This window comes from Diachasmimorpha longicaudata, chromosome 5, assembly GCF_034640455.1.
Source record: "Diachasmimorpha longicaudata isolate KC_UGA_2023 chromosome 5, iyDiaLong2, whole genome shotgun sequence".
Lineage (NCBI taxonomy): Eukaryota > Metazoa > Arthropoda > Insecta > Hymenoptera > Braconidae > Diachasmimorpha > Diachasmimorpha longicaudata.
This window is the reverse complement of record NC_087229.1, coordinates 3742135-3768431: the sequence shown is the minus strand read 5'-3', so window position 1 is coordinate 3768431 and position 26297 is coordinate 3742135. Positions and strand designations below refer to the sequence as shown.

Here is a 26297-nt window from a genome sequence, read left to right as displayed (position 1 = left end):
TGGGGGCATCAGTGACGATGTCTTTCAGTACTTTTTGTTTTCCCCTTTTTCTCTCCATGTTACCCCCATATGAACCTTTTGCGGCCTATGTATGACCCGTATATGCCCTCTCCCCATCGTGAATCCCTCGAGCAACCCTTAGAACGATCGATAACCCTTATTTTGCTCTTTGCGACCACCCCAGAAGGTTCGCAGAACCTTTCTACGACTCCCTATGACCTTTACAAGACAATTCGTTAATTCTGAACCCTCGAATTGAGGAATGACAATATTGTCCAGTCCAGGCTGAGAATAGACCCTAGAACCTTCTCAGTATCACATCGGGTGCCCTTCGAGACAAGCTATCGAGAATCAGTAACTTACCTTAGCTACCCTGGTCTTCTTGTGCTTTGGCAAGGTGTCAGTTGTCTTTCCTCCTTCACTCTTGGAGAATTCACCCGTGAATAACGACGAATCGACAGATTTATTAACTCCTATGTCTCGACACTTGTTGTCAGCACTTTCTAATGGATTTATGTAGAGGTTACTGTCACCCTCGTCAATTCCATCACCATCGCCAAGCATCTCCTGCGAGTGAAATGGATGAGTCTGACAGCTTGCGTAAGTACCGGAACTATCGACACTACCGCGATCGTTGTAGGCTGTCTTTGTTGGTTGATAATTCGTTGATGGGGATGTGTTACTCGTTGTCTCTTGGGGTAATGCTGCAAAACGCAGAGGTGATGACATGTGATCGGTGTAGCCACTTGTTTCGATACTACTGTCACGCAGCGAACGAAGTTCCTGGCGAATTGTTTTATTGAAGTCACTGGTGGCGAGGGGCATTATGTCTTCGGCATCCCGGTGATCTTTGTACTCCTAGAAATTTATTCAGATGGTGAAAGGGGTTGCAGGGAGACTGAAAAATTTATCATTCAGTTTCCAGGGATTTCTTCGACTTGTTTTGCAATATTTATGTAAAAAATTAGTTTTCCAAGTGCTAGAAATATTTGATGGTTCGATTCGGCTATTTCTTCGACATTTAATTGGTACTTCAAACGAGTCTTCTTGAATCATCACTATCTCCAAATCAAAGGATCCGATTTTAATAAATCAATACTCATTTTGAAGTAAAAACAAATATCTCCAAAATGAAAAAAAAACATGCCTTATCAGTTTCTCATGTCTTTTTATCTGTAGTTGGTCTTTTTATTTGGGGATTTGAAAAACGTGATGTGCGCATCATCGTGACATCTAGGTTCGTGACTCCTGGATATACCTGTCAAAGTGTGCCTTATTGTGACACTTACCCGTCATACATATTCTTCAAAGTCTTTTGTGTTCAAATGTGTAGGAACGGACTTAAACTCACCTCCGAGTGTCCATCAGTCGAGGCATCAACTAATTTTTGGAAATTTGTCGAAGAGGGTGAATGCACACCGCTGGACACGGAGTGAGGACATTTCTAAATCGATTTCGATTTTTAAGATAAAATCATTTCTCATCTAAGTTGATAACAATTCACGTGGAGAGAATTTTTTAGGGAAATTCTAGTTCCTTTGGAACTTGAGTTAACATTTCACATCAATTTTTGTGAATTTGAAAGCATTAGAATTATTTAAGAGCGATGGAGTGGATTTTTTTGGTCCTTGTGGTAGAATTTATCTAGAAAATTTCTCTCCGTATGAAGGGATGACTTTGTTACTGGGAATTGGGGTCTTAATTGGATGCATTGTTACTCAACTAACGAAAATAATGTTAATATTTGTAAATACCTTGGTGGTACAAAAGCAACACTCGAATTCACTAGGAAATTCATCGATTTTGTCGATTTTTCTTCCGTCTCTCTTATCTTCATCCTATAATATCAGTTCATCATGTAATTTCGGTGCTGATGATACTTTTATATTTTCCTTCTCCCTCCCCATTGATAACTGTGCCAACATAATTTTCTACAAGCGTGGATTAATGAAATGACGATGACAATTGGTTTTTTCAATCGCTGGGGAGCCAGAGAGACAATTCATCACTCGCTATGTCAATTGTTAATCATTCGTGAATTTTTTAAATAAGAAGGTGCCACTTTGTGTACTGTCTACTTACCGCTGCCAATAAAAAGGACATGGTCGAGACAAAAATTTTCTAATAGACCGCAGTACGAGGACATTGTTAACCTTCGGTTGATCACCCCTTGAGCTTTTTCGTTAATGCAGCAGGTGAAAAATTATTTACAAAAAAATGCACTTGGTTCAGTGACGCGTCTCACATTAGTGTATTCTTCTAAATCAAATTTCCGCATTTGGTGACCAGCCAAGGGTTCAAGGGTGAATAATACAGAAATAATACAACACAAAAATGAAAAAAAAATCTTGATCAATGAAAAAAGAATCGTTTATTGAGTGTTTTACAAAGAGTCCCCTGTTCTCATTCTATTCGATTATCATTAAACTTTTGAAAACGTTTGTGGATATTATGCAATATCAACGTAATATCGTCTAACTCAAATAATCCCCTCGGTATTGTGGAATGTTGATCGTATATTTTAGTTGTTTTCGTGTGACACCGGAATGCTCTTCTGCCCACCATCACAATCACCGTTTATCCAATCTCAAGTTTGTACATTGCGATTATCAGGCGCCATTGTCTGAAAAATAGCGACAAACACTGATAATATATTTTTCTCCTCAAGTCCTCAGTCTGATTTGTGTCGGTTTTTCTTTTAAATAAAATATCACTTGAAATTACTTTTCATGGCGTCATTTACAATTTCTAACTAAATTTATTTTATACAACGTAGTGTACTCATTAACAATAAAATGGAGTGGATACTAGTTCAAATGATATTTCATTAAATTCTTGCTGTCTGTTAATTCATCTCCTAATTATGGCAATAGCAGTGTACACTTGTCAACGTGAGAATTTTTGCACTAGTTCAACCGGTCGATCGGAATAATTTAGTTTCAACGAAATATCCTTAATGGACTTCGGCGAAACGTATCGATGGTTGTGTTCCAATTTTCCAACGGTAATGACAGCAATTCATCCGTTTCAAACTCGGTGAAAAAAGTTAAATAAAAATTATCTTGAAAATCGTGACTGATCTTATTGCACAAAGAATAATCGTAGAGTGGAATGTAACTCAATGAAAAAATATTTCTTTGTGGCGAAGATTTTATGGCTCTCGGTAGAAATTACCTTCAAGTTCGACAATTTTTTTCGGCTCAGCGAAAAAAATTTTATCATTGAAATTTATTTTAAAAATAGGCGATTGAGGCTATTCCACATATTTTCATTTTTTAGAGAATAGAGAAATTAAGTTTAAGAGCTTCAATTAAGAGCTCTTAATTTCAATGTTTTTATTTGAATATTAAAAAGTTTCCAGAAAATCGAGTTCATTCCAGGATCACTCGACTTCTCCGATAATTTTTCTTCATATGTTGTCGTAAAAAATTATTTTTACTTGTTAAAAAAAATAAGGGAGTCTGTTGACAATTGTTCTCCCAATATTTGTCTACTGTGAATCGTTTATCTGAAGCTATTATGAACATAATAGTCTTGCAATGCGAATGCATTTGTCATTGACTCACTTTGCGGAAGCCTCTGACTTATAGCACTGAAAATAACTGGGCATTAAGCCCGTGAAAATGGCAAACTGTTTCACTTTAGTGTTGTATAATCGATGGAAAATTGTTGATTCATGGGTTTAAACATAGACAGTGATTGTAAAAATGTATCTCAACTTCGAGCTCTATCGATTTGATCCACAAACTTTCCACCGAAAAACTTATATTAAACTCCGGCCGCACTGATCCTAATCGTAGTTAATCATAGCTGATATTACCAGTCACGTGAGGATATCGATTGTTAAGTCCTTGAAATAAAAAAAAATATAACATTTTGTCTGGAGTTACGTCCAAGAGTTTAACACTTGTTCTTGGGGTTTATTTGTGAGTTAGCAAACGTCAATTTAACTTTAAACTATTCGCTGCTTTTGATGAAAATAAAAAAAAGCACAAGTTTCGCTGCAAAGTGGCACATTCTTGAGACTTTTTAGGGACATGATAATCTGAGGCTGATTATGTTGCTAACAAGCGCTTGAATGACGTCTGGCAGTTTTTTTAGAAAGAGAACAGGTTGACATCCACAGCTGAAGAATATTTTGCGAAAATTATTCATTTCTTTCAACTACTTTTCTATTCCGTAGTTTAATTTCCCATCCAATTGTTTCTCAATTAACTGGAAAAACAAAAAGCGAATAGGAAAATTTTCGATTTATTTAAACTTTTCTTTTTCTATTTTTTAAATCAAAATAAAGCTTCAATGGAATTGTTAGAAATTATTTGGATAATTCACATTGTTTTGTATGACTAAAAGAATCAATTATCCATATTCACTATTTTATCCAGCTCTGGAGGCTTTCTATGCATCCGATGGCCACGATTCGCGTGATCATGCCATGAAACACTTTATCGTGGTGAATAATAGAATCTCGTGTCACGGTGAGGGTCGACGATTCCTTTGAATATTCAGAGGATGGACAGCTGTTCTTCTTCCAAACTATACCATACGTACGTTGCGAGATTATTTTCTCGCACTAGTTTATTTACCGACATGTTGGTCTATTCTCGTTGATTCGATTTTTGACGAGTCTGTCGGGCTCCTCGGTTTAATGATTTTTTTATTAATATGAGGTGAAATGATTTTAGCGCAAGCAAAATGTATTAGTTGTTGCACATCAGCTGAATATCCTAATGATATTCTTTTTTGAGTGATTCATTATTTTCCATTGGTTGCGTTCAATTTATGTCTTCCAACTATGTTAAATGAACTTTCAAAAATTTCTGAACGATCTATTTTTATATAAACATTTGTACTATGTTTATAAGAAGTCTGGAAAAAAGTTCCTTGAAAATTCGTTTATATAAATTATATTTTGAGGGTATAGCACAAGTTTGAAAATCTCCAAATTCAAGGGATAAATTAAAAAATTAGCCAAAACATTTTTTTGTATTCAGAAGGAAAAAAATATTTTAAAAATTCAGTTGGCTGTTCAGGATAATTTTCATGCATTCATATATACAGATCGCAGCCAATGAAAATATTTTGCTCCCCCAAATGACTCCCGACGAAGCAGCAAAAAAATCATTCAAATTTCGCAAAAATAAAAATAAAAACTGAAAGAGAAACTTCAGAACAAAATAAATGTTTAATATAAAAAACACTTACACTGGGCGTTGTGTTCCCGTGATTGGAGTGTTGGGCTGGCAAATCATCCTGATAATAATCATCATCATTCTGACTCCCAGGTATATTCTGGGCGAAATCAAGTAATCGGCGACTGGGACTGTCCGGCGTTGTTGGCAGATCATTCGGTATCGCTGGAAAACACGATGAGGCACTTCTACGTGTACGTGACATACTGTAATGCTCGTAGTTACGATAACATCCAGCACCTGTTTGTGCTGGACCCCTTTCACATGCTGATTCGCCCTCTGTACTGTTGCCATCGGCACCAGACATGTTGTGACCTTAAAAATGTCAGTTAAAGAAAGGAAAATAACGAAAGAAAATGATAAAGTTACAATGAAGTTTCTGAAAATAATAGCCGTAAGTGAATGAAAATGATTAACACAGAGGTACGAACGTATGGAATTAATAAACAAAAATAAAGGGGAGAGAAGAATGTTTGATGAATTTTGTGGAGTGGATGATTACGTGAATTAATATTTTCAATGTTGAATGTTTCTCGACGGCGATGGGGTGATGGTTTCATTATGAAAATTATTTTAGGAAAAATCCTTATGCCGCGTCGCCATCTGAGTATTCAAAATTATTCAAAATTTTTCTATAAGATTCTGGAAAAAATTGACGGTTCTATCGGCCCTCTATGCTCACTTTTCAATTACAGAACTTGCACATAATCATTATCGAAGGATTTTTCGGATGGATTGTTTCATTAGCTACATCCTTACCAGTGTCCACGATGACATCGATGAGATCCATACTCTTGGCAAATGCATCCCTCAGATTGATATGATGAAATGAAACAATGCTTCCCTCCCTCTTAGCCCTCTCAAGTGCCTCCCGCCTCTTGAGTGCTTTCTCCCGTCTCATCTGATTCTTGTAGAACTCGGCAAAATTATTGACGATAATGGGAATAGGCAACGCAATTACCAGGACACCACAAATACAACAAACACTTCCAATCACTTTTCCAAGAGGTGTCGTAGGATAAATGTCTCCGTAACCTACTGTCGTCATGGTGATTCCAGCCCACCAAAACGTCTCCGGAATGCTTATAAATTTGGTCCCGGGCTCCTCTTTTTCCGCAAAGTATGCAAGGCTAGAGAATATAAGTACTCCCATTGCCAGAAAGAGCATCAATAGCCCGAGCTCTTTGTATGAATTTCTCAGTGTAAATCCAAGGCTCTGGAGCCCAGTTGAGTGACGAGCTAATTTCAATATTCTCAGTATTCGCATTATACGAAATATCTGTACAACCCGTCGTACATCTTGAAATTGATCGGTTGCATTTTTATTTGTTTCAACGAGAAACAGTGATACATAGTACGGCAATATTGCTAATAAATCAATGACATTTAAACTCCCCTTGAAGAACTTCCATTTGTCCGGTGATGCACTGAATCTAAGTACATACTCGAGGGTAAACCACGTTATGCATATCGCCTCCACCATGGCTAGTTGTGGATTATCTTGGAAATTTCCTCGCTCATCGTTCACTTGCATACTAGGAATGGTGTTGAGTGTTAGTGCAATCGTCGATAGCACAATAAAGAGAATCGATATCACAGCGATCACCTGGAATTTTACATCAACACTCATTATGCCCGTCTCTGTCGTATCCTCTTCCCGTTGGTTTTTAAAATTTTTTTTTTTTGATTTCCCGCCTCGAATGCGAACATCTCGGGGCTTGTATTGACCAATGAGGAATCAGTCTTAGTTATGAAGTTGGCACATGTTAAATGACTAAATTTTATCACGCCCCAAGCGACTAAAAGTATTTTCTGACGAATATGTTTATGTGCTCGTCCTTTTTTGCATAGGACCACACTGATTGCGTCGTCTCTGTGACGGATTTCAATTTCACGCGTCAAATTTGACCACTTGGCAATGATATCGAACAATGACGAATTAGTCCTACACATTAAGTTAGTAGACATTTTAAGTGAACAAATGATTTTATCTGCATATGCTTTCTTGACTAGGATATAACGATACACCATCTCTTTTCCCACTACCTCGATGAGGCTTCAGTATTTATTGTCGCCTGGCATACTTTGGTGGACCAAATTTCTTTCGCCTTCTCCTCGGGATATTTCGTCCCTCTAGAACGTAGTATTTTTTCTACGATCACCTCCTCCTTTCTTAGAGACTAAATCTGCACTTCGGGAGAGCGTTACGTTTCTGTATATTACCATAACGCCTCAAGCTCGATACTCAACCAGCTAGTATCGTTGTCTTGAAATTTTTTTTAGGGGATAATTTTTATTTCTTGCTGCATAACAGAAATTATGCGTGACCTTAGCAGACATAGAAGCGTTATAAGCAATACACAGCCCATCCATAATTATTCATGTTCATAAAAATTTTTTTTCTGTTTTTTTTAAAACGGGGGATCAAGCATATTTATGTACAGTTAATCGTCAAGCGAATAGTCAGACAAAAATGAGAAACTTAATTTTATGGAAATAAATTGTAAGCGAAATATCGTGAAGTCTTGTTCATCGTCAATGAATAAAAGTGGAGGTACGGAACAACTCTTACCGAAGCCCTATAAACAATTTAATGTCTCCGATCAGACGCTCCCAGACTCATCAGGCATTCTCATTCGTTAAACGTTCTGAATGTTCAGCTGATGATATTTTTTACACCGGGGTGATAACCTTTGCGACTGAGGGGTTAACTACCCCAGACATAAATATATCGTTTGTGTGAACGTCAGAACGGCACTCGTACGATCTTTTCTCGGGCTCTTCTCAAATTTACATCATTTAATTTTTGATAGTTTGAAGGAGTGGTGGATAATCAATGATTTTATGGTTTTAATCTTTACACAGAACGGTCGGCGTGCGAAATCGGTATTAAAATCAAATTTATTCGAAAGAAAATTCCTTCCTGATATTTTTAATAAAAAAAATTAATTTAAAACGAGAAACAAAACAAATTAAAATGAAGTTTGTATCAATGGATAAGGCTGTGAGATGTCGATTCTTAAATAAAAGATAAGAAAAATGTATTATCGATCTTGTTTCTCAAGTTAAGCCTTCCGCTCCATGCAAAGGTTAATGAACAAATCCTTAATAAATTTAAGTTAATATGTTCTTAATTAAACAGCGAAGCGGTAAAACGGATTAAATGGATTTTGACTGTTCGCCAGTTTCCAGTTGATATCTCGAGATCTGAGAGAGATAGCAAAATTTTTGTTAAAACATCGTTTGTAGCCTTGAATTGCTTTCCCAAGAAAGCTTATGACGAAAATTAAATTATCCCTCGTAGATTCGAAGATACCTCGAGAACTTGGCCGACTCGAGTTTCAGAAGTTGAAGGAAGTTAATAGCACAACTACGGCAATATTTAGTTTTCAATCTAACGATTGTTGACTGTACATGAAGAATAAATTAACGAGCCGAGACAAACACACCGATAATGTCCCCTCAAGACCCCGTTCCGGAGTAATTCAAGCAATCGTGTGGCAATTGGAATGAGAATTAAAAAATTCCCGTGGTCAAGAGCAATCGTGAAAATCACGGAACAGAGATAATCATAATTAAATTACCTCCACGCGATTACTTGGACTTTAGGGTGTGGGAGCGGTGTCGAGAAAGGACGCACGTGATACCTGGTAATTGCATATGAACCCTCCCATTATCACCAATTACATGGAAACAACGACGACAATTTATTTTTGTCAAAACAATGAGAATTCCTTGTTCATTTACAATAAAGCTGTTGAATAAACAATTAATAAATCTGGTACTCGGCACCTAGAAATCAAATGACAACATTACATGGGACTACGATTAGAACAATATTGATCTGTGTAGCTTCCACACATTTACGTATTCCCCTGATTTTTTTTTTCCAAAGCACCATTGACACATGAATGACAGAAAAATAATTGATACATTATGCAGTGTGCATTGTGTGTAGCATATTTGGCGCGCAAGATCGATTAAAATGAAAATAAATAATCGTGAAAGCTGCGGAGAAAGTACATTGTCAAGCGATAATTAAAAAAAAAATTGACCATCGACAATTCAATCGTCAATATCTTTGGATCCAGCGATGGGATTTCGACGAGTGAAAATTCATTTTGAAGCATGGAACCAGATCTTGAAAATGGGAGGATATTTGGGAGAATCGACTCTGGAGATCTCGAGATATTGACGACTGAAGATGTCCATCGTTCTCTGGTGTTTCTTCTCGTACTGAGGTGGGAATTGGTGAACGTATTTTGCATTTTGCATCGTGTTTTCTCGTGTAAATATAGAATTTAACAACCTCTGTGTAATTAAACTACTGTAACTTGGGATGTCTGGTTTTCCAGCGTTACCCACTATCAACTATTTATCGAGTTGGTCAAAAAGTTTAATGCTCGTGTTTATAATTTCATGTAACGAGTGCGTGGGGTATTTTATATTCAATGAAATGAGGTAGATTGTTGTTTACATTTTGAGATGGTATATACTATCACTAGAAGCTAATAAATACGTACCGAGGTCTTTATTGTTTCAAGGAGATGGTGGGAGAAAATTCCTGGTCTTACGGTAAATTACAGACTGAGAATGAATGTCTTGATTGGAATATTTTTCAAATCCAAAAAACAGTTCAAAATAAAAAATTACGACTGAACAAGTATGTTCCTTTGCCCACAAAAATCCGACCATCTTCTTGAACATCCCTATCAATAAAAAATTGATTCATCGACTCACCCTTGCAGCGATAGATGTGGTTGGTTTTTCGAGCAAATCCCACAGCCACTTTTGATATTGCGCACACTTTCCGTCTCCGAATTCCTCCTCCTCTCTTTGCCGCAATGACTCAGCCTCCTTCCGCATCTCCTCATGTACATGCTCCTTTCTCTGGTGATACTTGTGCTGGCAACAACTCTCTAAGTACAATTCATCTACACCCCAGTATTCCAAATCATCGCTAAATGCCAATACACACATTTCATCTACCAAATGTAATTTACCAGTACGATAAAAATTAAGTATCGAGCTGAATGATTTTGGATGACGATCAAAAAAATATTCATTATCAATAAGTGAATAATCATCGCACAATTCAGTTATAGCTTCGTGTGTATTGCAATCGCGTAAACGTCCTAATCGCGTATGGGGTAATCTCTCGAGTGTACGCCATAATACTTCGTGTTTAACGCCACCAACATTTATTGATACACGCCTATTGAGTGCCTTTGATCGCATGATCATGAAAGGCTCGGGGGGTAGTGAGGTCATGGATCGGGAGTAAGTCCGTTGCTGCATCTGAAGAGGAAGAGGAAGTGGCGGTGCCGGTGGCGGTGGTAATGGCGGTGGTAATGCTGCATTGATACCCGTAAATTGTGCATAACGTACTTCCTTACTCCAGCCAACATTACCCCCTTGAGCACCTGATGAAATTTTATTATATTGTTGGATACTTTCATTGGTATCAATTTCATAGGGATCATTTGTTTGTACGCTGTAGGCACCTGAACACATTCCCGATACAAATCCATTGCCATTGCGATCCCCTTCCACTCCCGCTTCTTCCTCGTATCTTTTGTCGTTCAGCATCAGCTTCCTTTGACACTCTTTGGGCTAACGTGGCTTCTTGGAGGAGGAGGGAGCTGGAGAAAGTGCCTCACGATGACGTTGGGATAATATCTGTTTAATTTCTTAGTTTTTTTTATTCTTGTCGTTACATTTAACGACAGGTGGGTTTCTTTGCTCATCCGTCGGCGCAGCACCTCTCTGCCACCGTCATTGATGTGGCTCGGGGCCACCTCATAATCTGTGAACAATTGAACATTATTACTTTTTTTGCTAATGTGCGAATGGAGGAATCGCTGAGCGAGCCCCAGGTGATCTATTGTTGATTCCGAATGGAAGCATTGTATTTATCGGCATTTAAGATTCCTATTTCTAGTTATATGATATTTTTAGACTCGTTACGTGTGTTTGAATGGTTTCAAAAATTCTATCCAAGGTACGATGAATGTTGGCGCAATGTCGGTATGGGGTAGAACGTTGTGGACGTCTTGTAGGAGCCTTACGACAGTCGAATGAAAAGGATATGTTCATTCGGAAGAATATTGCTGATTCATTTACTAAAACAGCCACTACGATTGACACTGTCCAACGATATTGATCATTTCTATTATTATTATTTACTCGTTAATGGAATTAACGTTGGCATGGATGTCCTTCGTCATTCAGGACAGAAATGTTTACAGAATATATTGAAGGGATAATTTATTTAGTGGGCGTGTATTTAAAAATGTTTGTAGAATTGGAAGAAATTTGATTACATAAAAATCTTCAATGCCATGATGTCATTAATATTCCATTTAATGTACAAAAGGCATAATTGTTTATTTCCATTTTTATTTCTGCACGCACGAACAATAGGCCAGACAAACGTAATGAACGGTGGATAGATAATTGGTAGATCATTAAATATCTAGTCAGAAGGTCTTCGGGCTTTTTCGGTGCAGGTTTGTTCCGTTTTTGAGCTAAAATTAACGTCAATCGATTTTACTCAGAGGAAATAACGCCTGGAGCGATCGATTTTGCTGTAACGACTCGCTATTTTCTAATTTCACTCTACGACTTATTTTTCAATGTTTTTGTTTATGCTTCGAACGGTGGCTTCAATAACATTTAATGACGTTTGATCACGCATCCCCCTGCGTCATCAAGAGAGCTAATTTTTAAATTGTTCTTCGTGTATTTTTCACAACCTTGAGGCTCTCCGGGGCCTGCACTGCTAACTTGTTTGTGAATATCCCCAGGTGCATGGAGGGAAAAATTAAAAATTTTCGTTTTGTACATTTCAATTTTTTTCCATTCCGAGTCTAAAAAATTCTATGAAATGATTAGACAGCTCGGGATAGATAAAGTGTTTTGTAATTATATTGCATTGATTATCAACTATAATTTCCGTACTGTTCCTCCATATTTTTCACTATCATTCTAGCGAATGCCAACAATCGGAGAAATGGCTTGTCTCCATCACCGGACATAAGATATTCGTCACACGTGTTCACGATATTTTTTCCCGGTATTTATTAATAACGAAATACAACCTGACACAGATAGAAAAATCGTGAAAATTAATGGCTTTACCGTAGAGTTTTTGCCGGTCGAATCCCGAACATTCGAAATCCTTTATTTTTTTTATAGCATGTGATTTTGGCGTGGAATCAAGTGTCTGTAGATTTTGCGCTAGTAGAAAATCGTAAATTCTTTGAGTGATGTGACCCAATATTCGCCGAAACACTGAGAATCATTGATTGGCAAAAAATCGGACGGTGATGGGTGAATAACGGATACATGTCTGTAGTAAGGGTCATCGCAATCGTAACTTATCTGCGGCTACTGAAGGGCCTTGGCTCAAGGCCATTGCGGCCGTGGACCGGCCCCAGGGATAATTTTATCATTCGCGTTGACGACCACTACATGGGAGTTCTCACGGGTCTTTCGGCGACAATAGCTCACACGCGTGTCCCGTCTATCGATACTTTCCACGATTTTTTTTTATAAAATTAAATTTTCCGTTGTTGACGAAATGGAATTTTCAACAGTTGACATTAAATATATTAATAAGCGTGATATAAGTGGGCAGATATATCCGTACGTAAAGGACAATATAAAAAAAGTGAAGATATAATCGAAAAGTGAATATATGGGGCCACCATAATATATGTTGCGAATGTGCAAGACTTATGTGTGAGATATATATATGGACTTATATGAATATATGGACTTATATGAATATACGTGTCTTATATGGAATAGAGTGTGTGTGTGTCGTTTTTAGAATATATACTCTTCCGTATGGGAATTTTTGGCAACGGATATACCTTCAATACTGTTTTTTGCCAAAAACCAAATATTCCGTTGTTGGCGGAATTAAGCACTTTAAAATGCCGATATCACACTTGGTAATAACATATATCCACGGCCGACGAAAAATATTTATGCAAAGGACACTGATTTTCGTTATTCTAATATATTCGATTTCTATGTAATTATATTATTTTCTTTTACATTCATATCCATTTTTGAAAAAAATATATTCGCGATATGTATCTCCATAGACATTCCTCAAAATTGACACCTAATCACCAGTGATATATTTTCCCCGCGGAATACCAAGACCGAGTGTAATTGCCCGATTATTCCTCCCACCCCCGACGTATATTTGCGTACATTGAAATGGGACCTGACTCATCCAAATCGTATTGTTTGGTCAGGAGATATTGAGATTTCAAGAAGATCTATTTTACTTCACCTTCACCTATTAAGTTATGTTCTGGGGAATATAAATAAATGGCGCAATCCTGAAGAGGTGCTAACGATCTAGTGTTAACCTTCGATTGGAGATTTCGTGGCTCTTCCATAGATCACTTGCACATCACAACCAAGCAAAACGGGGAATTCCACGGGTGGCGCCGAGGGGAAGGGGGCTGCCAAGAGGTGGTGGGATCAAGGGAAATAGGAATAACGTTTGCGTGCGGCTGAGGGGTGGCGTTCTACTGGCCTAAATAAACTGGGTTCAACGATTCGACCCCCGCAAGGCCGCGCCACACGCCTAGGTGTCTCTATACTTTGGGGGCTTTTTCATTTTTTCCTGCCCCAGATACCGCCAATAACCATTAAAACTGAAAATTCACGGGAATCCGTCTGATTTATCATCGGCAAAACTACTGGCAATATTACCATTGGCACATCAAGTGCACAAGGACAATTTTATCGATCGCAATCGCTCAGCTCCTCGTGTTTAAACTCATCTGGGGTAATTTTATTTGACCTCCCATGGGAGTGTCAACTGTCAAGGACACGGGAAAACACCGCAAAAAGCAACCGATTCCCATCACAATGGGCACATCGATCAAACACTATTCAAAATAAATGCAAAAGCACTCGGTTAAATTGTCATAAACATTTCAGGCACATGCGGTCCCCACATCCAATCCAATTAATAATTCATTCGTGTCCTCCCTATTCCCCTAATACCATATCTGAAATCATAGAGATAGTCTCCCGTGCAGTGACACGGTTGCATTTCCAATGCATTGATCCATCAGTTAAATAAATTTCACTAGACTCAATGGTAAATCGCCTCTGCGCGAACCGTCAACGGTAAATAAATGCATGTGTATTAAAATTCAATACCATCGTCTCGCCAATAAAAAAAAAATTTCTGGATAAAAATAACTCGGGTGGAAAAATAGCATTATTTTTTTTCATTCGCGAAAAAAAAAAAAGTTTTTCTCTTCTTCCCTCAATTGTCACCGCTGCCCTCACCTTTTTAAGGAAGACCCCAGCTTTTCACTCGAAACACGTCACTCACTGGTATGATAAACATATTTCGTCACGATAACTCAACAATCCAACGCCTTCAGGTGCTTGCGAAACGTGCTTTGCCACTTGTTTCATGGGCGCTGCGAGCAAGCTCTACGAATTCTCTCCCCTATCGATTGCCATGTGTGCCCTCCCCCCCTCCCCCCAGCAGTAGCACGCTTATCTCTATCTACAAATTGTTCGTCTTTATCACTGAACAGCACGGGTAATCCATTGATGTGGTGACACGATCTTGGTAAATTTAGAAAAATTTTTCAAGCTTTTTTTTTTTTCAACAAGGTAACTCGAGCGCTCCGAGTTATCTGTATTTCTTTTGTATGATAGCCAGTATTACTTTGAGAAGACCAGTCACTACTGAGACGCTCAACTGACTCTGCTGGCTCTGGCTTCGTACGATTGTGACGGAGCATTGCTTGGACGGGAGCCAGCTGTGCGCCTGCCTGTCTTTTTACCCCTGGACGATAAACTCGGCTACCCTGTGCGAGTATCTGCCGTTGGGCTCAGGGTGAATGGGGGAAAATGGCTACTGGGGAATATTGACTGGTGATTCAAGCGTTGTAGCATGTGCCTAGACATGCCACTTGAACACATTCAGAATGTCTCGCCATGTCACGAGACAATTGTTTGGTGATGTCTCGTCTCGGGCTCGATATGCGCAGTATCGAGTCTTCCCGTTGACACCGAGTCAATTTATGTCAACACTGTCTCAAGCTTTTTGGGCTTTTCGTTGATAATCTCGAGTGTATGGGAAGCAGCTCCAGACTGGGAGACGATAATCCTTCCAGAAGGGTCTCGTTAAGTTTTTTGAAAATTCAAAGTGATCAAGATCGAGAGGGAAAAAATTGCCTTGAGTAATATTTCATTATCTCTTCACGCATTGACATAAACAAGTTCATCAAATTCCTGTAATGAATAATAATAGACGGTACCGAATAAATTATCAATCAGCAATTCTTGGAAAATTGATGTTCATCATTATATGCATTTAGAATATAATAAATAGCTCAATTTTCCTGAATTCTTGATGAAATGAATATTTTCTTAATTATTACTAGTTAACGAAAAATGGAAAAACTATTTTTCAATATTCACTGATAATATAATAACAAATACTGTTATTATACTTTTCACGTCTTTCTTGAAATTGTTATTTCCCTCCCAAATATGTCACGAGAATATCTACATATTTATTTACATGCAAACATTCATGAAAATCATATTTACCGGTCTATGGTCTGCCCACCCTGGAGGATTGACTGACCCATAATCTCCGAGAAAAACAGAATTTAAATTAATAAAGCTCTAATCAAAATATCGTTATCCCAAAGAGGTTCAGACATTAGTCATCTACTCAAGGCACTGGAGGGGACTGCATCCATTACGTTTAATCAAAAGCTCTCTCCATGATTTGTTTTCGAGGGAATTATCGAGGGGATTAACTGCCATTTATCTTGGACTACTCTAGGAAGCTCATCGGGGGTGGGATTGTCTACACTTTTCTACCGTCAACATCAAACTTGATACTGATGTCTTTTTATTGTCGCCAAGTGATTAATACATCGTCAGTTCTATATCTCTGGGAGCAGGTCGTCTCCCTCCAGGGGGTGGGCTTTCCGTGGTTGAACTGGAGAAGGCCAGCCACCGCTATCATTACTCCATTATCTATGCAGAACCTCTCGTCAGTGGCATAAAGTTTTGCCGAGCGCTCTTTGCACATTATTTCCATCATGGCTTGTAGGCGCTCGTTGCAGCCCACGCCACCGACTATCAGCACTTCGTTGGAGCCCACGTGAGCCATTGCTCTTTCTAGAATAGCACAGGACAATATTTATCATTGAATCGTCACGACAGAGAAGAGAATTCTGAAGACAAAATCAGGATGGAAATTTATTAAAATTTTTTGGAAAATGTGACTATAACTTTTTTGTAACTGAAAAAATTTTCCACAAAAAATTTTCAACAGATTCCCTCCTAGATCTACTCCCTCTAGTGGTGCATCGAATTGAATTTCATAGCTATCATCACCTGTGATTTCTATCAACATTGCAAAGAGAGTTTCCTGCAGGGAGAAGCACAAATCCTCCTTAGTATATTTCTCCGAGCTCAACCATTCCTTCAAACGCTCTTCAATGTGCGATAATATCCCAGAAAACGACACGTCCATTCCTTTGACAGTGTAAGGAAGAGGAGCTAGTTTTTTACCCCTAGAATCATCAAGTTTTTGTTTTATTGTTCGTCGAATCGTCAGAAGGGGATTTAATTATTATTTACATTTTCGCCATTTGTTCAATATTGTATCCAGGGCTGGGGTCGTTGGAGAGCATCAGAAGCCTAGCGAACCTATCCAAACAATTGCCAACAGCGATGTCAATCGTCTCTCCGAAAATTCTGTACCTCTGCTTGGCGTAAGCAATTATCTGTGTGTTACCTCCAGATACGTATAGAATCGTTGGGTTCTCGCTCTTAGTTATCGATCTTCCCATCTCAATGTGCCCCACACAGTGATTCACTCCTATTATTGGTTTATTGTATATCTGAGCAATTGTCCTAGCGACCAGAGCCAGCACTGAGAGAGGTCCACCCATTCCAGGGCCCTTTGTGTAACATATTACATCCACATCCTTCACTGTCAATTTTGCATCACTCAGGGCTTGTTTCAATACCTCGAGGACGTGGGTCCTGTGGTGAATGGCTGTTTCTTTTGGTAGAAACCCTGAGAACAGATAATTCATCATTTTTCTCTTGAATTATTCAATTAATTTTGATTTCAGATCTTGATAGCGGTTTTTTATAGGAGAGCTCAACGACTCTGGGGATATCTACGATTAATTAGTATGACATGCATCAATTGTAGGTCTTCATTTGACCAGCGTGGATATCCCCAAGTGAAATGGGATGATGTCCTGTAGTCGAGATTTCAGAGGAAATAATTTACCGTTGAAAAAAAAAATACGCTTCTCCCAAGGTGAGATAGACTCAAGTTTTTCATTTATTATATCTCTTGACTTGACGATGCGATTTCAACGAGTCAGGGCTCTTTGTAAAGCCCTCGCAAAGTCGTTCCAATTACCCAAAAATCGCTCAATTTTACTCTGCCAGTGTGAAACTATCAATATCTGAAACCATGGCGTTGTCACCCCTACCAAGCCTTTTTCGTATTACAATGACATAATTAATTAGACTCATCAAATGGACTTACCTTCACCGGGAGGTGTGACGTACGTCCTCCTGACATTCGACAGTACCTCATCATCCCGAATAATCCCAATCCCCAGTTTATTGGCACTTCCTTCAAATCCAATGGCCACAACCATCTCAACCTCCTATTTCCCAACAATTGTCGGAGAATTACAATTCAATTCAACAACACACGTGTGATTTATCAACAACAACACCGTCATCAACAAGCTCCTCGGTGCCGCGACGCCAGCGCCATTCTCCACTTATGGGCACGCCATCAACCTCGCTCGAGTGACTGTACCGACCGGCCGATATTTGCCATCATTTGTGACACCTTCGATCAGTAAACAATCCTCGGCCCAAAGTGGATGCACCAGCCCGGATTCTAGCGGTATCCACAACGTCACGCGAAGTTTTGGTAAAAACAAGTACAGAAAAAAAGATCAAACTCGTCAATAATTAAATCGATAATCCTCGGAGTGTTTCAATAAACGAAAACAAAAGAACAATAACAAGAACAGTTGAAACGTGAGTGTCCGTCATTAGATAAACTGTGGAACAAGTCGTTCACTTTCTCCTCTTCCCCCAGCGCAATGTACCTAGACCATATCGGGTTATTGAATTTCCGTGGGAACGATGTACGGGGTTATGTGCCGCGTAAATCCAAGGATTTTATCGAGATTTACATGCATGCCAAGTTTTACGATGGATAAATTTCCTGGGAATGTTGATAACTGCCCTGTCTGTCTCGTTCGATGTCTCAGGACGTCCGGACGTCCGAATACCTGAAGTAGTTCATTGAAAGCTATAATCCACCAGGCTTTTCGACACGGTGCACCGATCAAATGATCATTCCTTCGGCATTAAGACGTCTCTCGGGCGATTGTGACGTCTCGAGATGATGGGATCATCAGCGGTTGACCTTGCCTCCATTTTTGGTGATCAAAAATGGCGCGTCGAATCGGGACATTCAAATTGCCAGTCAAATTTACATTGTCGATCCCTTGTTTTCATTCACCATCATTTATCGATGGATTGTGGCAGGGTGAGCTGAACGGGATCGGTGCATTACTCGGGTAATGCCGAAAATTCGCTTTCGATTGATATCGGGTTCGTTGCCCCTGCCAATTATCGCAATTATTCAGGATTAATTGCCTTTTTGATAATGATGAAAATAACGAGTTACCGGAGACTCGCCGGTCACGCGATTACGACGGACAGGGTACAAGTATAATTCAGAAAGTATATAAGTGCATTGGTTGTTATTTGTGAATGTATGAAAATAATACGTTTATTGCAAAGAATAAATGGTACTCAGTGATATGAGAACTAACGTCTTACACTACTCTCGCAGGAGTTTTTTTTGGATTTGAAGAGGCTGGAGATAGTCGTCGACATACGTCTGAGGAATCCCGAATTTCAGTGAGTATTTTTGTTTATCAGTCCGTTCAACACACGGAATGTCAACACACAAATTTAACATATTTTTTAACTGTCTAGAATCAATAAATATGTTCGGTTGATGTGAGAATTCATGTGATGAAAAATATAAAAAACGTGAACAACAAAACTGTTAGCCACACTCAAGTCATCTACAAGAATTGAAAAAAAAAACAAATTATGACACTCCTAAACGCCTACACAAAAATGACATAAATCCCTCGTAAACACATTTACCAAGCAAATAACCCAATCCTAATCTGATGAATGGAATACAATTTTTCCTCACGAACTGAGTCCACCTTATGAGTGATGGGGGGCATCGTTTGCCAATTTTCGCATAAAAATATTCAAATTTCTATCAGGTAGTTATCAAGATATGCTATGAGTTCTTTACCTAAAATGTAACAATTTTGTCTTGGATTTTCCACCAGGAATATTCCCAAAATTCCAAAACAATGCCAACAACAAAAATGGAAAATGAAGGGTTTACAAACGTTAGGGATTTATAGTTTCACTTCTTTGAGTTCGAAGAAGGGCCAGTGCTATTCCCCGAACGAGGAAAAATGAAAAGCAGTACGGAAAACATATGATCCTGTCTCACGTGCTTGTCAGCCTCACTATCGGCACGACCGCAGATTGTGCACGTGGGAAAGGATGATGAGTTTTCCACGATTAAGCTCGAAATAACTCCTTCATTAAAGTTCTGTATTTCGTTGATTTCTTCGATAAAAAACGTTATGCAACAACCTATTCCCCAGATGTCGAGGGACTACGACAGCCGTCGTCGAACTGGGACAAGTTCCAGCAAGCTGCGAATGGACACAAGCATCTCCCAGACGCGTCCTCACGGCGAGTCATCCTCAAAACGCAAAGAGATTGATAATGTAATGCGTAAAGCGCGTGAATCACATCAGTCCTCCTACTGGAACAAGAAACTCCTGGAGGCAGAGGAACGTGATCCCAACAGATGGCGTCACAGTGGCTACAAAGAGCTCTACGTTGGCTCAAATAGTGGAGAGACCAGTAGGAATCATCCTCGAAGTCCGCGTAGCCCTCGGCCACGTTCGCCTTACAGTCCGCGTGCACGATCGCCACGCGAACGCTCCTACACTAGGGGTAGAGCGGCCCGGAGTCCCAGTACGGGATCCACCTGTTCGGACAGGTCGTGTTCGGTTTGTTCGCCGAGGGATCGTCGTCGCGTACAAGCCCAATCACGTTCACGCTCGCGATCACAATCACCTCATGCCCGCCAGAGGGGACACGGAAAGGAGCATATCGTTACTAGTTCTAGTTCGAGAACAGCTCCACCGCGTTCGAGGCCACGCTCACCTCCACCAATACCGCGTCCGCGTACACCACCCCCAGCACCACAGCCACAGTCACGTCATCAAAAGGAGTACAAGGCGATGAGGGAGAAAGAGGCGGCTAAAGCTAGAAGGAAGGAGAAGCATCACAGGGTATCCGAGGATCCCAGAGTTCCCGAGCCAATTCCTTTGGTAACAGATTTATTTTTTTGTTTGTGGTTTTTCTTGATAAGCTTTGTGCTTTTACTTATTCTGAAGAACATGTGATCTTCCTTAAATTAAAAATCAGAGATTGAAACCATTGAGAAAGGACCATTTTCATGAGTATGATCGCTTTGCGTCCTATTGTCATGAAAATTGTCAAGTCAATGCAAGATGTTTTATACGAGAGTCACGATATTATCTCACATATTGGGTTAACTATTCGTATGACAATATTTTTGTAAATTTGTAAGTCAGATAGATGTGCTATTTTGTCTAGATGAGAAAGCCTGTGAAGATTGAGAAGACTCACTCGAGTCAACCGCCGCCAACAGCTGCTATTCACGCACAAGCTGAGTCTTCCGGGAGTGAAGACAGCGATAGCTCTTCCAATGCCTCCAATGTGGGGCCACCGAAGATGACATTATCAGAACGGTTAGTCTGCGTCCATCTCTTCGGCCTCAATATCACACTCATCGATCTTGTGTGCACCATTTGATTGAAATAACTCCTCTAATGCATCCGAGCATTTGAAAATATTTACATTATTAAACTTACAGATTTGGAAAAATGGCACAATGGAGTGTAGACCGCCGAGACATGGAGAATATGCGCATCACCAAAGACGGTGAAAATGCAATGAAAGTGGTGATAGAGGGAGAGGAGAGAATCGCACGATTAGGTTACGATTCGCCACCCCCTGGCCATTATCCAGAATCTCTATTAGCCCAAGGCCCACGAGGACTCGATTGCTGGGATGATGTGAGAGTGAGATATGACTATTACAAAGCACGTGGCTACTTGCGAGATTTGACTCTTGATGACTATGTCAAGTGGGAGGAGTGGTGGTACAAGTATCAAGAATGGCTGGAGGCTGAACGCTTTTACGAGCAGTGGTCAGCCGCTGGAGCACGCGGAGGCGGTGGCAGGAAGAGACGTGGCAGACGCAATAATGCCAATCATTAATCATATTTTATCCTATTATTGTATGATGAACAATTGTTGAGCCATCAATCGAATCATTTGTCATTCATATTTAAGACATGAGCATGTGCTGTGACGTCCACGCCCTTACATTGTAATCGTTCAACTTTTATGCATTGGGCCCGGTGTATGCGTATAATAAATAACATGCTACCGATTTTGAATTTAATTATTTTTTACAGTAAAAATGATTATTTCATAAGTTATTTGATTCAAATGACTGAAAAGCATTTTTACGATTTGTTATCGTACCGCAATTGGATATTTTTCGAAATAAAAGCCATGTATTGATTATCTGCGGTAATGACAGAGAGAGAGATACAAATTTGGGTGATGCCAATCTGCACCTAAAACATTATGAATTTACTGCCTCGAAAACCCTGGCTCCTGCTTCGCGACACAACTTCATCGTTCATTAAAATCTTCTTTATCAACCGAGAAAAATAAGGGAATCTTCCGGAGGATATACGGGGAATTGCTGGTGCCTATTCAGGGGCTTCAACCGCAAAATTCCATAGCGGTGGCGCATGAACTATGATGGTGAACCTGCCTGACGATAAGGCATTACCGCAGAGATCGTAGCTAACAGGGCTGGGTGGCTTTTGGGTGCAGGACACCCAGGAACAAAGAAAATACGAAAGCCATCAAAACGGGGTTTAGAATATTCCCCGAGGCCTAGAAAAATCGCAAATAGGATATCCTCAATATCATGCCACGTACTCCGTGGTAATGCATTACCAACAGGCACATTCACCGTCGTAGTTCATGCGCTACCGCTACTAAATTTTGCGGTTGTAGCCGCTTCATAAGCGGCAGCCATCTTCCCTATAATCACTGCATCTTTTGTCCCATGGACTCTGCCGTCTTTCTCTGCCTCCAGACACATACATATCCATTTCGAGGCGAAAAAGGGAGAAAAGGGTGCTTGTGGCCAATAGTTGCGTCGGGTCCGCAGACCTGATGCTGCACAAAGGCGTTTACTTGAGCAATATCACTTACAGTAAATTAAACTCCCTCCAACAGTGGCATTTTCAACCTCAAAAGTTCACATAAACAGTACTCAGTGTTAGCAATACGTGTTAGTGCGACACGATTAATTGAGTGCACAATTTGTCAAAGAAAAACTTCAATTCCATGACATGACTCTCGACATATGCATTGATAAAACATCAGTGAGGCATTGAAAGTTATTCTTCCAAGCGATTCATGGATTTTTTACCCCTGAAATAACAGTTCTGTTATCACTGACAACAATCGGTCATTCGATTATTGAATATTAATGCGCCTGTGGGAATAAATCTCAGAAGGAAAACAGTGGTTAAAATGTCGGCTGATACTACAGTGATTTTTGCAAAGCTGGAAGCACTCAAGGATATAAGGTACATTTTTACTCCTGAATATATTCATCGTCTGATGCTTTGCCAGCCCCTCCCACCATCGCTCTTGCCTAGAAAAAACTCGAAATAGTTGCCCCCATCTGGCCGAGGATTTCCATAGGATTAACAGTCCATAAATTTGGATCACTCTCTGTGGGAATTTTATCCCCTATTGATTTTCCAGTCCTCAGCATCTCCCAACATTCAGATAAGATCAGCAATATCCGAAGTACTATATCCTCCCAGTTCTTCACGATTATGATCCGTCACTACATTATTTATTTACATTTTTCTCAGGTCAAAGACACTGCAATTGGAGAAGATGAAGCAGAGGATAATCCAGGAGGTTGAACAGACGGAGCATGAGGACAAGTGTCTCATGGATTATAAACAAGAAATGGAGTTACTTATGCAGGAGAAAATGGCACATGTTGAGGAATTGCGACAAATTCACGCTGATATTAATACCGTGAGTATTTTGGGAGTTGTGGAGGTTTCAGGAAATTTTCTCCTTTGAAATTTTTATTAGTGTTGGGATATCCAGGTATTTTATCGATTTTTTATGTTGTTGCAGAGAAATATTAGAGTTATAATTTAAATGAAAGTTTCCGAATATTTTACAATAACTAAATACTTAAAAAAAATTCTGAATTTTTCGAAAGTTTACTTTTGGGAGGATATTGATAGAATAATTAAACAATAAGAATTCTCCGCAGTTACCAGCAGTTTTTAGAAAGATCATAAATGATATATTTTTCAGTATAAAAATAATTTTTAGGATTCACTAAAAGACAAATATTTACCAAGATAATACACATAATTTAGTTGATACTGAATATTCAGGATTTTTAGAATTCTCCTTATCTCAATTAACAAAATGGATAATCAAAAATTATGGAATCTGTTGTGGGACCTGGCGCAATGTAAACAATGAAAAATACTTCGACATCTTGAAACCCTAACTCACTGAATTTTTATTTCACTGACCATAAAACGTATCTTCCTCAGATGGAGTCCGTCATAAAACAAGCGGAAGAAGCTAGAACTCGTGCCAGGGAGCACGCTAAAATACTCCACAACAATGAATATCAGCCACTAAAACATGACATTGACAGAATGCGTAGGGAATATTTGGGCCTTGAGAGACTGCCAGAACTTTATGAGACTGAGACTGATTTAATATCACCCGAGTAAGTCCACATTTCTCACCGAGAAACTTTTTTTATTCCCCTCTGACTAAAGTTATGGCTCACGTAATGACATTCGTCCACCGCAAAAATTCAGAATCAAAAGAGTTTTTGGGTGACAATCACCAATCCTAAAGCTCTTCCTGAACTTTGTGATTTTGCTTCCGGATGGAAGCTATGTAATAGGGAACGTTCAAGGCTTCAATTTTTTTTGTGGACATAATTAAATAGTACTAAAAAATTTTCAACATCCAATTTTTAGATGTTTGTGAATATTACTTGCAATTTTTTTTATAAATTCACGGGAATTTCACCATTTTATTCTTGAATGGAGTAAATGGTGATGGGTTGAATCCATTGATTCTAATTGATAAAGTCAATTAATTGAAAAAATTGAAAGTATATTATAAATATATGTTTCATTTATAAAAAAAATTACTGAAAATTTAATGTGAACTTTGCATGAATCCCAGCTACTTTGATAGACCAATGCAGAAAGCCGAGTGGAGGGTGGAAGTTCGAGGGGATGATTTAATGCAACCACTGGGGTTGCATGGACACCCGGGGCATCCCGGTGCGTCAACACCATTCTTGGCGCCCCAACCACTGCAGGGACCAAGTAAACCTGAGCCCAGGCCCTTACCACCCGCCACAGGTCCGCCTGCTCCAACATTCAGGTACCACTGGTATAACTCAATTTTATATCATTTTTATTAATGGACTATGTTCTGCTGACTGAGGCATTAGGCATTCGTATCTCGAGAAATAACCGTTTGATAGCTTTCAGGGGCCAACTATTTATTTACACCGTTGAAAAATACTTCATATTGTTTTAAAAAATTTTTTGCTGGAGGCAAGCGCACAAGAATAATAATATAGAAAAATATAAAAAAATAAATCGACAGTTTCTACGGTGTAAATAAATATGTTTATATTATGCAGGAAATCACTAGTGAAACGATCAAATAATTCAAGTTGAATTCGACGACTAGTCAGTTATCAGTGAATATCTCGGAACCTACGAGAGGTGGGAAATTTTTGTTAAAATATTTTTTGCAGCTTTCGAAGTGCTTTACGAAAAAAAGTTTCAGTATAATAAAACAATTTGAACGAGACTTGAATTTTCCCTCGTTTTACCGCTTCATCATAGAAATGATAATGTCTCATGGGCAGAAGTACACGATAGACACAAAATAATTTCAATAAATTTCTAGGCAACAACCGCCCCCCATGAAGTCCTGTCTATCCTGTCATCAGCAGATTCACAGAAATGCACCGATCTGTCCATTATGCAAAGCTAAATCTCGCTCACGTAATCCCAAGAAACCGAAGAAGAAGGACTGAGGGAGGGAGTGAATTTTTTCTATTGAGACTGCATAACGACAGAGTCCCTTTTATTATTACGACCTTTAGTTGCTGATTTCCGAGTATTAGTTTATAATTTCGCATGACATTATGAATAATCAATTGGTAGCAATTTACCCAACAGTATGAGTAATTAATCATGTCATGAGGACATGTATTTACTGCCACTACGTTAGCATTTACAGGTACATAATCATTTTTTTTATCGTCTGATTTGTATAATCCTTAGGCATGTAATCATTACATTTTTTAATAAAAAAAAATATCACCTGATTGGAGATATTCTGGTTTGAAAAATTATTCATTAATTGAGTTATTCCTGCAATTGATATATGACAGTGGGGAGATGTAAAATTATTTCTTCAACTCACCTGTAACGTACACTAACTTTGGAATATGTCCTGGGAGAACTTCCTCTTCGTGCACTAATTTTTGGACAACTGGGATTTTCATCACTCCTTCAACTTATGAACGAAGTAACAAATTACTTCTTCTTTTTAGAAGATAAAATTTCTGTTCCTCGGAGCACAATTGTTTTGTTTTCGTCTTCTTGAAAACATCAACAAACTAACAATAAACACCACGCAAGCGCGATATCGGAAATTAAGTCATCCTGGAACAGGATATTTCAGGACGCGATGCGACTAAGAATCCTTGGGACCTTCGTTCGGTTCTATGGACTCG

General features: G+C 39.0%; 4 protein-coding genes and 2 long non-coding RNA genes across 16 annotated transcripts in view; 3 read left to right on the top strand and 3 right to left on the bottom strand.

Moving 5' to 3' along the window:
* Positions 1-26126, bottom strand: part of Shab (Shaker cognate b) — a 29163-nt gene extending 3037 nt beyond the window's left edge. Inside the window, exons 1-8 of one of the 6 annotated variants that reach the window (XM_064120567.1) lie at positions 14517-14783; positions 10697-10998; positions 9933-10615; positions 5952-6798; positions 5206-5507; positions 1755-1838; positions 1352-1444; positions 364-858 (exon numbers count right to left, since the gene is read on the bottom strand). In XM_064120567.1, the coding sequence (XP_063976637.1) occupies positions 364-858; positions 1352-1444; positions 1755-1838; positions 5206-5507; positions 5952-6798; positions 9933-10615; positions 10697-10781 (2589 nt within the window). In that variant the 5' untranslated portion in view covers positions 10782-10998; positions 14517-14783. Of the gene's footprint in view, positions 1-363; positions 859-1351; positions 1445-1754; positions 1839-5205; positions 5508-5951; positions 6799-9932; positions 10999-14516; positions 14784-15797; positions 15939-25984 lie in introns of those variants that run through there. The other 5 variants (XM_064120565.1, XM_064120566.1, XM_064120564.1 and 2 more) reach the window with 5 other exon arrangements.
* Positions 2353-5193, bottom strand: LOC135162341 (uncharacterized). Its single transcript, XR_010298942.1, has 2 exons — positions 3567-5193; positions 2353-2623 (listed from the first exon to the last, which is right to left on the bottom strand). It is a non-coding gene; the product is annotated as an uncharacterized LOC135162341 (long non-coding RNA).
* LOC135162339 (uncharacterized) lies at positions 14939-16486 on the top strand. The gene is made up of 2 exons (XR_010298940.1): positions 14939-15078; positions 15902-16486. It is a non-coding gene; the product is annotated as an uncharacterized LOC135162339 (long non-coding RNA).
* Tcs3 (Threonyl-carbamoyl synthesis 3) lies at positions 16091-26122 on the bottom strand. The gene is made up of 5 exons (XM_064120652.1): positions 25985-26122; positions 17773-18138; positions 16845-17286; positions 16599-16777; positions 16091-16379 (listed from the first exon to the last, which is right to left on the bottom strand). Exons 2-5 carry the CDS (start codon positions 17885-17887, stop codon positions 16108-16110), a joined length of 1008 nt encoding a protein of 335 aa, XP_063976722.1. The 5' UTR covers positions 17888-18138; positions 25985-26122; the 3' UTR covers positions 16091-16107.
* On the top strand, positions 18095-21843 carry LOC135162313 (serine/arginine repetitive matrix protein 1). 5 transcript variants are annotated; one of them, XM_064120638.1, is made up of 6 exons: positions 18124-18281; positions 19108-19175; positions 19254-19558; positions 19955-20692; positions 20982-21136; positions 21262-21843. In XM_064120638.1, the coding sequence occupies exons 4-6, from the start codon at positions 19955-19957 to the stop codon at positions 21665-21667; spliced, it is 1299 nt and encodes a 432-aa protein (XP_063976708.1). In that variant the 5' UTR covers positions 18124-18281; positions 19108-19175; positions 19254-19558; the 3' UTR covers positions 21668-21843. The 5 variants fall into 5 exon arrangements, with proteins under 5 accessions (XP_063976710.1, XP_063976708.1, XP_063976707.1 ...); XM_064120641.1 differs by having other exon boundaries at positions 18126-18285; positions 19111-19175; XM_064120640.1 differs by lacking the exon at positions 19254-19558 and having other exon boundaries at positions 18095-18171.
* LOC135162324 (zinc finger C4H2 domain-containing protein) lies at positions 22507-25886 on the top strand. Of its 2 annotated transcripts, none has more exons than XM_064120661.1 (5): positions 22507-23064; positions 23359-23530; positions 24070-24251; positions 24722-24925; positions 25463-25886. In XM_064120661.1, the coding sequence occupies exons 1-5, from the start codon at positions 23009-23011 to the stop codon at positions 25590-25592; spliced, it is 744 nt and encodes a 247-aa protein (XP_063976731.1). In that variant the 5' UTR covers positions 22507-23008; the 3' UTR covers positions 25593-25886. The 2 variants fall into 2 exon arrangements, with proteins under 2 accessions (XP_063976731.1, XP_063976730.1); XM_064120660.1 differs by having other exon boundaries at positions 24722-24934.
* Positions 26127-26297: the final 171 nt, after the last annotated feature.

Coding starts and splice junctions, on each gene's coding strand:
- Tcs3 (XM_064120652.1), bottom strand. CDS start 17,887: ATGGTTGTGGCCATTGGATTTGAAGGAAGTGCCAATAAACTGGGGATT. Junction 17,287..17,772: donor CGTCACACCTCCCGGTGAAG/GTAAGTCCATTT, acceptor ATCTGTTCTCAG/GGTTTCTACCAAAAGAAACA. Junction 16,380..16,598: donor AATGTTGATAGAAATCACAG/GTGATGATAGCT, acceptor GTGCTATTCTAG/AAAGAGCAATGGCTCACGTG.
- LOC135162313 (XM_064120640.1), top strand. CDS start 19,955: ATGTCGAGGGACTACGACAGCCGTCGTCGAACTGGGACAAGTTCCAGC. Junction 20,693..20,981: donor TTCCCGAGCCAATTCCTTTG/GTAACAGATTTA, acceptor TATTTTGTCTAG/ATGAGAAAGCCTGTGAAGAT. Junction 21,137..21,261: donor AAGATGACATTATCAGAACG/GTTAGTCTGCGT, acceptor TTAAACTTACAG/ATTTGGAAAAATGGCACAAT.
- LOC135162324 (XM_064120660.1), top strand. CDS start 23,009: ATGTCGGCTGATACTACAGTGATTTTTGCAAAGCTGGAAGCACTCAAG. Junction 23,531..24,069: donor TTCACGCTGATATTAATACC/GTGAGTATTTTG, acceptor TATCTTCCTCAG/ATGGAGTCCGTCATAAAACA. Junction 24,252..24,721: donor ACTGATTTAATATCACCCGA/GTAAGTCCACAT, acceptor CATGAATCCCAG/CTACTTTGATAGACCAATGC.